This window comes from Pavona decussata, unplaced genomic scaffold (assembly GCF_977016875.1).
Source record: "Pavona decussata unplaced genomic scaffold, jaPavDecu1.1 SCAFFOLD_574, whole genome shotgun sequence".
NCBI classification, from domain to species: domain Eukaryota; kingdom Metazoa; phylum Cnidaria; class Anthozoa; order Scleractinia; family Agariciidae; genus Pavona; species Pavona decussata.
This window is the reverse complement of record NW_028145850.1, coordinates 117,501-130,364: the sequence shown is the minus strand read 5'-3', so window position 1 is coordinate 130,364 and position 12,864 is coordinate 117,501. Positions and strand designations below refer to the sequence as shown.

General features: G+C 38.5%; 1 protein-coding gene and 1 pseudogene across 2 annotated transcripts; both read right to left on the bottom strand.

The window, feature by feature from the left end:
- Positions 1–6,069: 6,069 nt before the first annotated feature.
- On the bottom strand, positions 6,070–7,308 carry LOC146449826 (putative skeletal organic matrix protein 5; annotated as a pseudogene). The gene is made up of 3 exons (XR_014860509.1): positions 7,198–7,308; positions 6,655–6,781; positions 6,070–6,585 (listed from the first exon to the last, which is right to left on the bottom strand). The product of XR_014860509.1 is annotated as a putative skeletal organic matrix protein 5 (transcript).
- A 4,184-nt stretch (positions 7,309–11,492) lies between these two features.
- On the bottom strand, positions 11,493–12,362 carry LOC146449825 (putative skeletal organic matrix protein 5). The gene is made up of 2 exons (XM_085101062.1): positions 12,214–12,362; positions 11,493–12,134 (listed from the first exon to the last, which is right to left on the bottom strand). The coding sequence occupies exons 1-2, from the start codon at positions 12,274–12,276 to the stop codon at positions 11,619–11,621; spliced, it is 579 nt and encodes a 192-aa protein (XP_084957188.1). The 5' UTR covers positions 12,277–12,362; the 3' UTR covers positions 11,493–11,618.
- Positions 12,363–12,864: the final 502 nt, after the last annotated feature.

Sequence of the window (12,864 nt, the reverse complement as noted above, 5' to 3'; positions counted from 1 at the left end):
CAGTTCCTCATTCTTTCTGCAGTTATATATATTTTTAGTGCATATGCAGCAAACTGCCCAGACAATAATTTTTTTTTTTTAATGCTGATTTGTTGCAATGGAGGGGAATTTTAGTTGATTTTTCTTTTTCCGAGGACAAAATTACTTACTCCTGATTGGTCGAGCGGCGAATATACTCGCTCCTCATTGGCTGAACACGCCAGTTCAATTCTACATTCCGTTGGTTTCTTTATTTTGTGTCCAAAAACAACGACTTCTTTCAAGTTCTTTGGAATTTGACTGTTTAAGCTGGGTTGTTTGTACCACAAATACATGGAAATCAAGTGCTGCAGCTAGAAAGGGAATTCCTAAACGTTAGTTTTCGTGTTTCTTACAGGAATCAGCAAAAGCCGGATTATTTGTGTCAAAGCTAAAAACTTGGATAGGACTGACATTTGTTCAGTTGAGAAACTAACCATGCAAGTGCTTTCAACTCGCTACTTCTTCTTACATAAAATGATAACTGAGCATAACAGTGTCCTTTTGGTGGGAGGAATGAGTAGGTCAAATTTTGCGAAAGAAATTAAGTTCCTTCTTTAGATCTACCGTTTGCTATGTTTATCGATCTATTATCGCGGATTTTCAAGCGGTAGGAATTGAATAGCCTGACATTAAGTTTTGCCGTTCTTATTTTACTTCTGAATTAAACTTATATTCTATCTTCATTACATGACTGTGTAAAATTTACAACTCAGTCAGTATTTCTCCTACTGAAATCTAAATAAACGTCAAGAAAAGGAGAACACGGGGAAATCACCCTTGGTTGCTTGGCACAGATCTTTAACTGAATGAGAGCCGTGCGGTGCGAACGAACTAACCCGAAATAAAAAGTTCAAAAATTAGCTTCTCCACGAATATTTCTCCTATCGAAACAATTGAAGTACATTTGTAAAGCTTGAAACACGTGAAATAAGGAAAAATTATTGATTGTTGCTCGGAAACGCATTAGACTAGTAAACGGCTAGCAAGTTGTATAAATTGGTAGGAGTTGCGTTCAAGTTAACAGAGAAAGAAAAACTCACGCGCTCGGATAAAAATGTCTGAAAAATCATAACTCAGTCAATATTGCTCCTACTAAAAAAAATTTGGCCCTTACAAAAATTTAGACTTCAACGCTTATAATTAGTTGTGGCCCGAAATATTAGAGCGTTTAAAACTTGTGCGTGTTTATACAGTGCAAGCGAATGGAAGCAGAGCGGCGCAAAGGCATTGCATGTACACGGCTTCAAAACCAAATGTTAAAAAAATAATTTCTCTGCGAATATTGGTGTTATTGAAACGTTTAATGTACCTGTGTAAAGCTTGAAACACGTAACATAAAGAAAAATTATTGATTGTTGCCTGGAAGAAGCATTTTCGTTTACAAATGATTTGTAAACGGCCGTCCAATTACACGTCATGGTAATATTTTTTTGTGTAAGAGCAAATTACCGGCCCGGGGGGAAAATGTTTGGAAATTCAAAACTGTGTCAATTCTGCTCCTATAGTAATAATTCTAGTCTCTTTAACAAATGTAAAATACGCGAAAATAGTCTTTGATGTATGGTAGAATTATTTCAGAGCTTTTAAACTTGTGTCTGTTTAAAAACACATGAGAGACGTGTAGTGCGAACACTATTGTACAAAAATTAATTTCTAAACGAATATCGATGGTATCAAGAATTTAATAAACGATAAAATCATCTGCGTAAAGCTTTAAACACGTAACATAAATGAAATTATCGATTGTTGCCTGGAAGAAAGCATTTTCATTTACAAATGATCTGTAAACGGCCGTCGGAATCACGTAAACATGACATTTTCTGCGAGAGCAAGTTAGCTCCCGGGCTGAAAATGTTTGGAAATCCAAAACTGTGTCAATTCTGGTCCTATAGTAATAATTCTAGTCTCTGAATAAATGTTAACAAATGGAGAATACGGGAATACGGGAATATGGTGTTTGGTAGAATTATTTCAGAGCTTTTAAACTTGTGTGTGTTTGCAAACTTATGAGTGCCGTAAGGTGCGAATGGAAAAAACACGGCCACGAAACAAAATGTTCAAAAATTAATTTCTACACGAATATCGATGGTATCGAGAATTTAATAAACGATTAAAATATCTGTGTAAAGCTTGAAACACGTAACATAAAGAAAAATTATCAATTTTTTTCCGGGAAGAAACCTTTTTGGTTTACAAATGATCTGTTGAAACGGTCGTCGTAATATCACGTAAACATCATTTTTTTTGCGAGAGCAAGTAAGCTCCCGGGGGAAAATTATTGGATATTAAAAACTGTGTCAATTCTGCTCCTAATTAGTAATAACTCTAGTCTCTAAGTAAACGTTAAGAAAAGGAGAATACCGAAACGTACTCTTTGGTGTTTGGTAGAATTATTTCAGAGCTTTGAAACTTGTGTTTGTTTACAAACACATAAGGGCCGTGCGCTGCGAATGAAAAAACACACGGCCACGAAACAAATTTTTCAAAATTAACTTCTCCCCGAATATTGCTGGTATCGAAAGCGATTAAAGCCGTCTATGTAAAGCTATTTTTGAGTTCTAAAAGTTACCATAACTGATCACGAACAGGTCATATAGGCAAATGTGAGGCTTCTTTAAGCTTAAGCTTACTTTTCTTTTCCGGCGGCCGGCCTGCTCTAACTTGCTATCCGTCGCTTTCTTCCACGTTGAACTTTGCTTAATCGTCTCCGCTTTTTTGTTTTCTTTTTCTCTCTCTTTCTCTTCTTTCCACGTTTGTCAACATATCCAACGAATACGTATAAATTGTCTTTATATTTTTTGTTCTTTAGCATTTCTGTTGTAAACTAGGATGTTTCTGTTGTAAATTAGGATTGTGGGATTGCGTACGGACGGTCGAACGGTCGGGCGGTCGGATGGACAGAAGTGACGTCATAACCAAACCAAAATTTTTCGCATTCATGGGTTTCCAAATTTTCTTAGCTATGGGGCTCCGTGCGCGCGCCTCCGTGCGCGCGCCTCCGGCGCGCGGAGCTCCGCTATTATCAGGGCGCCTGTATTATGGGGGAAATTACAACCGCGAGATATGACCGGCGGTTTCTACCTCCTTTTGTGAAGAAAAACAATACAAATATCAAAGAGCTGAAATGAGTGATGGAAAACCTTTGTGAATTATAATAAATAAATAAATAAATAAATAAATAAGCGTATTGCATGTGACGTTATGGTGGCCATATTGGTGGTATGGAACAATAAAATTTTTCTCCTCTGGGAGTTAACTTCCATTTTTATGCAAACTGTGTGAGCAAATTTTCTTGTTTTTACCACTAACATGGCGGCAATGCAATCCACCTATTGTGACACGTTTTTACTCTACTTCCTACTCTCACCTCCAGCATTCCAATGCTTTTTATACGTTATTCTCTTATGATGGAACGCATGTGCTACGCAGACGTTCTTAATGGCTCGTCACGCATTCATTCCTCCACACGAACGTCGGAATAACGTGTCACGATCCTAAAGAGCGTATGCGTAGGAGGCTAATTAAAAATCTGATCAAGAAAACACTCAACGAATACGAAAAAAATTGGAAAAGAAAAAACAACGCAACTAGCATTTTCTTAATGTTAGCGACAGCTCTTAATTCGTTTATTAAAACTTTCTGCAACTAAAATGTTTCATCTAAAGCATCCGAACAGATCAAAATTATTAGCTTACACGCGCGAATATGCCTCAGAAAGGAACAAAACTACCTGACAAGAAGTTAACCTTTCGATTTCCCGTTTCAAAAAAGTGTGTCTTCTCTCTGAAAACGGGGCATACTGGAGTCTCGAAAACTTACGTCAGTTGGCTAAATCAAAGCTCAGTTGGTAGAGCACTGCACCGGCATCGCAGAGCTCATGGGTTCGAATCCCGTTTAAGCCTGAATTTTTCAGGCTTTCTCAGTTTCGCAACTGCTTAAGTTGCGTACTAACTGCGAGGATCTTTGTTCTATTTAATCGAATTACGGTTACCTCGCCACCAGGGAGTCTCGCCACCAACCAACTCGCCACCAACGATCCACTTAAGAGCGGCTGCCTGTAAAGATCGATAATTCGCCGTCAACGACCAATTTGGCGAATCGCTCATATTCGGTCCAAAAATACCCTTAGGTGAACTATTTTTAAAAATCATAGTTAAAAGTTCCAGCGACGTTTTAATTTTGAGAGATTCGCAAAAATTTGAAAATGCGGTAAAAGTGCGGTTTTTCGGCCAACTGAAGGTTCAAAATAAGGTGCGCGGACGAAGCACTGCCAAATGCTTAAAATAACTTCAGTTGAAGTCAAACTTTACACAAACTATGAACAACTATTCTTGTTTATTGTCCACTACTAAACATTTTCAAATCTATTCATTTTGTGATTCTAGCGGGCACTTTAAAACCACTTTTGTAGAGCGCTAAAAATAGCGGTGAAATATAGGTAATATTTAACGGCACAAAAGTTTTCCTTATACCTCAGTTTTCGATAATTTTACTTTACAGCCTTAACATATAGTTATTAAACATTCACCATGCCAAGTTTCAAGCTCGGACTCGAAAAGCTTCACTCTGAGAAAATCGAAGAGCTTTTGCAATGTGTTCGGCTCAAATAACACAAGATTCATCGACAAAATGGAAGCTAATTAACTCAAATTAGTCCAAAATCAAAAAAATAAACTCAAGTCTTCTTAATTGAGTTGGCTGGTGGCGAGGTGGTTTCTTGGTGGCGAGTTGGTTGGTGGCGAGACTCTCTGGTGGCGAGGTGACCGGATACCATTTAATCTTTCATCCGCAGTTGAAATATATGATGTTTCATATATTTATATTCCTTTATCATTTCCCTCTGTTATGTAGGATCTGTCACTGAGTCCAGCAGTAACGGTACCTCTCCTTAAACCATGCTTCTTTCCTTCCGTGTGTTCGGTAGTACATTGGCTGGCCAAGAGCAAGTTATTTCAGTTCTGGGGCACTTTTTCCCACAGTTGTGCTTCATGGCAAGGCTGCGCTTGGCTCTTCTCGAAAACACAATTGTTATTACAATTACTACTGATTCACCTGCTTCTGATGGTAATATTTACCGCGTATTTTGACCAAATGTCATTAAAGGAGAACTGTCGCCGGTTTCTTGGTGAGGTGGTGTTGCTTAGTTTAAGTAGGGATTCGTATTGATCGGTACCATCCAGCAGTACTCTCCTCGTCATTGTCTTGACAATCTTTAACGTGTACGATGTAACATGGAAAATTTCTTATTTTTTAGGAAAATCTTGAATGCTATTCTTGTGAGAGGAATTGCGAACTAGAAGTAGTTAAACTTTGCGTTGGAATTCCGTATCTTGCAAAATCACGGCTCTTTTTGTTCGTAGCGCAGGTTCTTGTATTTGCTCACATGGAAATTAACATCATTTAGCTATTAATTCCCTTATGTAGACAGAGAAACAGATGTGAGGAACGGCAAGAAAAAAACAGGAAATACAGTTTTACATCTGCTAGGCTACTATAAAGATGTGCCATTTAAATTATTATCTTTGCTTTCTTAAAGTCACTGCGTCTGCGTTGAAGAGCTGTATTCGTTATCTCTTCAAAAGCTTTAACTTTATTTTGGGATATTTGACAGGCAAACATCTTCATTAGCTTCCAAATGGAGAAATTCTTTTTGGGAGCAAATGATAGAGTTTAACACCTACCAGGTTCTCAGAGCCCTCGCGTTCAAACTCTGCCGCTATTCTATGAAAATGATTTGTATAATCATTGGTGAGATATTGGTGAATATTTCACGTCACCGAAATAGGCGCTTCATTGAAAGAGGGTTTAATTGAGTTACTTCAATGTGTCAAGCCGAAAATTTTATTTCAGCCCGGCCCTCCCAAAAAAAAAGAAACAGTCTCGTACCCAGGGACATCAGGCTCAGTTTGGCCGGCGGGTTGGTCGCCAGGAGAGACAAGCTTTAGCAAAAGCAAATAATCAGACATACTGCTTATTTTGTAATCAAGCAAAGAAAATTCATCTTAAGAAGATGTATAATTTGGCGCTCATAGCGAGTTCAGTTCTTTGTTACTCAAACAAGATGTACCCCATGGCCTTGATGTGCTTGTCTCCATTGTCTGGGCTCAATGTAGCCTCGTTTCCACACGTGTTGGTGTCGTCATGGTGTCCTCCAGTACCAAACCCGATTCTAGAGTCACAGGTGCTACAACTCCCTTCGTTACCCAGGATACCGATTCTTGCTTTGGAATGGGCAATGTCGCTACACACGGCGTTGAACCCTTCTTTGTTACAGCTGGTCTGCAGAGAGGCTTAAAAGCCAATCAGCCTCTTCCACGTGTTCCGACCCAGCGAGGTGGCGCGATATTTGCCATCAGCGATCAGTGAGTACAGTGAGTTGGCGTGCTTGTTGACGACAACGAACTTTATCTGATGGCCGATCCTCATTCCAAGACAAATCTTAGAGAGTGGCGTGTTCCAGTAAGTTGGCAACTTGGTCTGTTGTGTATCGAACCCAGACTTCCCTCCTGCAATGTTGTACCAATTTCTGTTGCTCCAGAAATGAGAACTGCTGTGGAAAGTTCTCTGTAATTAAAAGTGGAAAAATTGATTTTAATATAAGCACAAAATAGCTAACAACGGAAATATGTTAACCTTTGTGCCGTCAATTTTCATGGCCAGCGTCCATCCTCCATCTCCACATCTAAAGTTTCCCATGTGACAGTAAACAGGAATCTTATGTGAACCAAACATCAGCGTGTACACGCCACTCTTAAGTGATCTGTTATTCAAGTAAAGAGAATCGGGACTCCGTGAATCTAAAAAGAACACAGAAATGCTACTGTGTTCATTTATCTCATTATCAGAGTTTTCGCTCTCGGATTCTGATGAAAACTCAGTTGTACATTTAAAGTTAATTATTTACAGTAATGCATTTTCTCATTTTGCTGTTTATAACGCTGTACAAGGTAGTTTTAACTTTTGTGTCTGTAGATGAAATCCTTAAGTGAGACCATTCAAATGAAAGCTAATGCGCAGTACTTTCTTCCTGTGCTGCTGTTTGATATTCTGTAGCGAGATGCCTAAGAATTGGAGTCCTGTGGACTAATCAAATTTTGCAAGATAGAATTTTGCTTCATTTTTTGGTCGCAACAGGCGCGCTAGACTGATTGCGTTTATTCGAGTGTAGGAAATTACTTGTGTTTGTCGTACTGTTCCTTACAATTAGAGGCTGGAACGCCTGAAAAGAACGTAAAACTTCGGATAGATGAAAATAACAGATGCACAGATAACAAAAATTGGGAATGAAATTTTGCTGTATGCTAGTTTATAAACCTGGTGGATTTGGAGGTATTATTGACCAGTGCAATGAGGCTTTCCGGAATATTCCTCCTACTAAAAAAATTCCAGCCTTTACAGAAACTTTAAGCTTTTACCTCTTGGTTGTGGCCAGAAATATTTGGGCGTTCAAAACAAGTGCGTGTTTATACAGTCCAACCGTCCAAGCGCAATGGGAGCAGAGCGGCGCAAATGGCTCCAAAACTAATTGTTAAAAAAAAAAAAAAATTCTCTATGAGTATTGGTGGTATCGAAACGATTAAACTATCTGTGTAAAGCTTGAAACACGTAACATAACAAACTATCGATTGTTGCCTGAAAGAAAGCATTTTCGTTTAGAAATGATTTGTAAACGACCATTTAATTACAGGTAAATAGTTACTAACATATTTTTTACGCGAGAGCAAGTTACCCGCCCGGGAAAAAAATGTTTGGAAATTCAAAACTGTGTCTATTCTACTCCTATAATAATAATTCCAATCTCTAAATAAACGTTAAGAAAATGAGAACACAGAAAAATAGAGATTTGGTGTTTGGTAGAATTATTTCAGAGGTTTGAAACATGTGTGTGCCGTGCGGTACGAATGAAAAAACACGGCCACGAAAGAAAACTGTTCAAAAGTTAACTTCTCGAATATTGGTCGTATCAAAAGCGATTAAAGTGTCTACGTAAAGCTATTTTTGAGTTCTGAAAGTTACCGTAACTGATCACGGACGGGTGATATAGGCAAATGTGAGGCTTCTTTAAACTTACTTGGCGGCCGGCCGGCTTGCTATCTGTCGCTCTCTTTCACGATGAAATTTGCTAAATCGTCTCCGCTTTTTTGTTTTCTTTCTCTCTCTTTTTCTCTTCTTTCCAAGTTTTCGAAATATCCAACGAATACATCATCCTCTCATACTCAACGTACGCTCGAGTAGCAATTGTTAATTATAATACCAGTGTCTATGAATTTTACATCAATATATTTACTTAGCTTTGCTAAACAATTTAAGGGGACGGCTACTATTAGAGTTATCTTCATAGAGTTATAGCGTGGAGTTAGAGTTGCAAAATCCTGAATTCAAGATTTTGTACTGCCAAAATCCTGAATTCAAGATTTTGTACTGCCAAAATCCTGAATTCAAGATTTTGGACGTACAAAATCCTGAGTTCAAGATTTTGTACTGCCAAAATCCTGAATTCAAGATTTTGGACGTACAAAACACTGGTACTGCCAAAATCCTGAATTCAGCATTTTGGCCTTCCAAAATCTTGAATTCAGCATTTTGGCCTTCCAAAATCTCGAATTCAGGATTTTGGCCTCCCTTCCAAAATCTTGAATTCAAGATTTTGGCCGTCCAAAATCTTGAATTCAGCATTTTGGCAGTACAAAATGTTGAATTCAGCATTTTGGCAGTACAAAATCTTGAATTCAGGATTTTGGACGTCCAAAATCTCGAATTCAGGATTTTGGCCGTCCAAAATCTTGAATTCAAGATTTTGGCCGTCCAAAATCTTGAATTCAGCATTTTGGCAGTCGTTAACTCTAACTCTAAGTCATAACTCTACTGAAATAACTCTATTGCTAGTCGACCTCACAATTAATAGAGTATCGTCCTTAATTAATAGAGTTTTAACGTCTTGCCAAAGGCAAGTTACTCGGCTCCTGTTTCCGTGCCGGCTTGCTATCCGTCGCTCTCTTTCACGATGAAATTTGCTTAATCATCTCCGCTTTTTTGTTTTCTTTCTCTCTCTCTCTTTCTCTCCTTTCCAAGTTTTCGAAATATCCAACGAATACATGTAAATTGACATTTTTTGTTGTTTTCCTGCAATTTCACGCGCGTATTAGCATTATGGGATTGCCTACGTGCAGATAGGGGTAAGGACGGTCGGATGGAAGTGACGCCATAACCAACCTAAAATTTGGCACATTCACGGAATACCGAAATCTCATAGCTATGGGGCTTCCCGAGCGCCCCTATCTATATATCATCTCATACTCAACGTACGCTCGAGTAGCAATTGTTAATTATAATACCAGTGTCTATGAATTTTACATCAATATATTTACTTAGCTTTGCTAAAGAATTTAAAAGAGTATCGTCCTTAATTAATAGAGTTTTAACGTCTTGCCAAAGGCAAGTTAATCGGCTCCTGTTTATACATGACCTTGAAATTTGATTTGCATAAATCCGCCGTAAGACTTGTTTTAATATTCAAAAGTGATATTCCAATAGTCAAACAAGTTCGCAACTGTTTCAATGTTTGCTTAATGCATTGCTCCATTTCCATTTCGAAATCCTTCAAGTGTTGCGTACTCCTTTCTTTTGAAATTCAACCATGCTTTCTTTTTCCTTTAGTAAACATGATGGCGGTACGTCCAAACGGACGATGATTGGCTCGTGGAATTTAGATCGCAGAAAATGAGACTTGTGGCGTCATATGTAACGCAAGGCAAGGTTTGTAACTGAATGGATTCTCTTATGAGTATTTGGTCATATTTTAGAATCCAAAACACTTTCAGTGTTCATCAATATCAGAGACGCGAAATTGCCTTGATATGCCCAGGAAATGGAAGAAAGAATGGAAAAGATCGGAGCGTCACTTGATTCCAGCTCAATGGGTAAGAAAATAGGTTAAATGCGAGAAATCAACGGCGTTCCCTAGGTTCTCTCTCTTCCTTTCTAGAGGGAGGAAGAGAGAGCACTCTGGGAACGAGTTTCGAGAGAAATTTGGTTTTGGTTATGGCGTCACCGTAAGTTAATCCACCCCATCCATGTAATCCAAGGTGAAATGTAATATTTCGCGGATATCATATAGGGAGCCTGCGTTTCCAATTAGGCTTTAAAAAAAATAAAATAGGAAGATGAAGGCAACAAGAAAAGAATATTATGATCTGTTAACGATATATTTTGTTTCTCTCTTTTTTATTTTTTTTCTACAGCGGGCCCAGACAGGTCTAACGACAGGCATATTTATATATCATTAAAATATAATAATTCCAAGGCCTCAATATATCTTATTTTTTTAAGAAACCCAGGTCTACGTAATCATGTAGTCTTGAATGTCAAATGGGAAGTGATTGTTTTGTTTTGTTTGGTTTTTTTTTTGTTTTGTTTGTTTGTTTTTTTGGTTTAAGAGGATACCTTGCTTTTCTCTGTAACATTTAACATTGTTATTGTCATTGTGGTTAAGTAGGTTGCTGCTTGTAGGCTAAAACATATATTTATAAGTCCAGAAGGGCTGAGGAATTTGTAGCGTTGTTAGGTTCATTCGATAAGCAGACTTACATAAATGCTATTAAAAAGTAATTGCGGAGCTCCGCTCTTAAACTCTTCATATCCGAACAATGAAAATTTCTTAAAACTTGCATACATAAAATAGCGCCAAATAGAGGCTCATCATCTACGTTTAGGACTAAATGATCAATATATTTTTCTGCCGAGCTTTATTAGCCAGAGCAAAGCCTTTGTACGTCGGCGCGAGCTCGTGGGCGTGTCGATTATAACGAAAGAAATTAATTAGGATGCACAACACAGTTCAATAGAATCCTCTTTTTAAAAGAACATATAATGAGCTGGTCATAGACAGAGATTTTTAAAAGTTAACTCCACCAAAATAATTTCACGTATTTCTGAGCAGATTACCCCAAAATTTGGATTTCACAATTTTCATGAAATCAGTCACATGATTATATATTAAGAGTGTCCCCCACAAGCGTCGTCATCATTCAACGGTCTGCTCCCTATTGACCTGTTGATCATGCTTGCAAGGTGGTTGTTGTTAGTTGTTGATCATGCTTGCCAGATTGTCAGTCTGTGGATAAAACTCCAAGATAAACTGTTCAGGTAAACCGCTAATGAAGAGTACTTTTTGTTGTCCTTTTCAAAATGCTGTTTGATGAAATCAAATCCTCAAGTGCGATTGTTCGGAAATAAAAGTATTTTCTATTATGCTGTAAAAGTTGGCCCTTAACCTCCAAGTCAATGGATGAAATTCTAAAGTCCGATCTTTCCGATGAAAGTTACCGAGTACTACTTTTCCTACTCTGTTGTCTACTTGAAATAACGGTATTTTACTCCGCTTTTAGCTCGGGTACCCTACCAGGGGACCTTAGTGGCGTCTTATTCAAGCATGGGACAATGTAACGACAAAACCATCCAAGAAACGAAACCCTTTTGATGTTGTAAGCAAGCGTTTATTTCGTCTCTATCCTACAAATTCCTTATTCTCAACCCCTTAAACCACTTTATTACACTAATTAACAGTTGGCGGTATCTTCGCTTGTGAGTTTTAGCATTTACTGCAACAGGATATACCCCATGGCTTTGATGTGCCGATTTCCATTATCTGGACTGTATAAAGCTTCGTTTCCACACGTGTTCGAGTGCTCATGGGCTCCACCAGTACCAAACCCGATTCTGGAGTCACAGGAACTGTAGTCGTGTTGTTCGTTACTGAGGATTCCTATTCTTGATTTTGGACCATTATCAGGACGTTTAGCGTTAAACCCTTCCTGGTTACAATTGAGCTGCAAGGAGGCTTGAGGACCGAGCAAAGTCTTCCACGTGTCGCGACCCAGAGTGGTGGCGCGGTATTTCCCGTCAGCGATCAGTGAGTGTAATGAACTGGCCTGTCTATTTAACACAATAAACCTGGCTTGCCCGTTGACTTTCATACTGAGGCAGATCTTGGTGAAGGGCGTGCTCCAGTAGGTTGGTAATTTTGTTTCTATTTCATCAAACCCAGTCTCCCCCCCGGCACTGTTGTAGGCTACTTTGTTGCTCCAATAGGAGGAATCGTAGTGGAAGGTCATCTGCAATTAAGGAGAGAAAAAAATCTTTTATCCTCAAAAACAGAGTGATGGAGGAGCAAAATAATTGCAAGAAGTGTACCTTTCTGCCATCAGTCTTCATGGCCAGAGTCCACCCTCCATTTCCACATCCACTGATTTCCATGTGACAGTAAACACGAATCTCTTGTGCATTAACCAACAGTGTGTACGTACCACTCACAGCAGACCTGCAAAAAGAAGGAAGGCTTAAAAATGTGACTTGAATTCTGCTGCCAACGGGCTTTGTCCTTCAATGTGCTCTGTTGTTGCCACCAAAGAATTTCCCCCTACTATAAACCAAACCCAATATGCTTTTCCCGTGCTAGGCGCCGATCTCTTGTATCAATGTCGAGATCTCGTTGAAACGTTCAGTGTGCTATTTACATCAATCTACATTCTTGAACGGATTAGGTATCTTAGTTTTGGTTTTAATCTGAAGCTCTGAAGCGCTCGTTTCTAATATTATTAAAAACAAGGTAATAATTATAAGATTGACATTTGTTATTAAATTAAGCAGAAAAACTAACGCGGAGAGATTTCGACGTTTCGATGACATCCTGTCATCATTATCAAGAAAATGAAGAAAATTTACATAAGTAAGTAGACGAAACTAAACTGAAAACAATAGTCTATTGTTCTAAGCCAGTGAATCATCAAGTGACCTCACACAAAGGAAAACCAAAGTCAAGTGAATAATTTGGCACGTATTGAG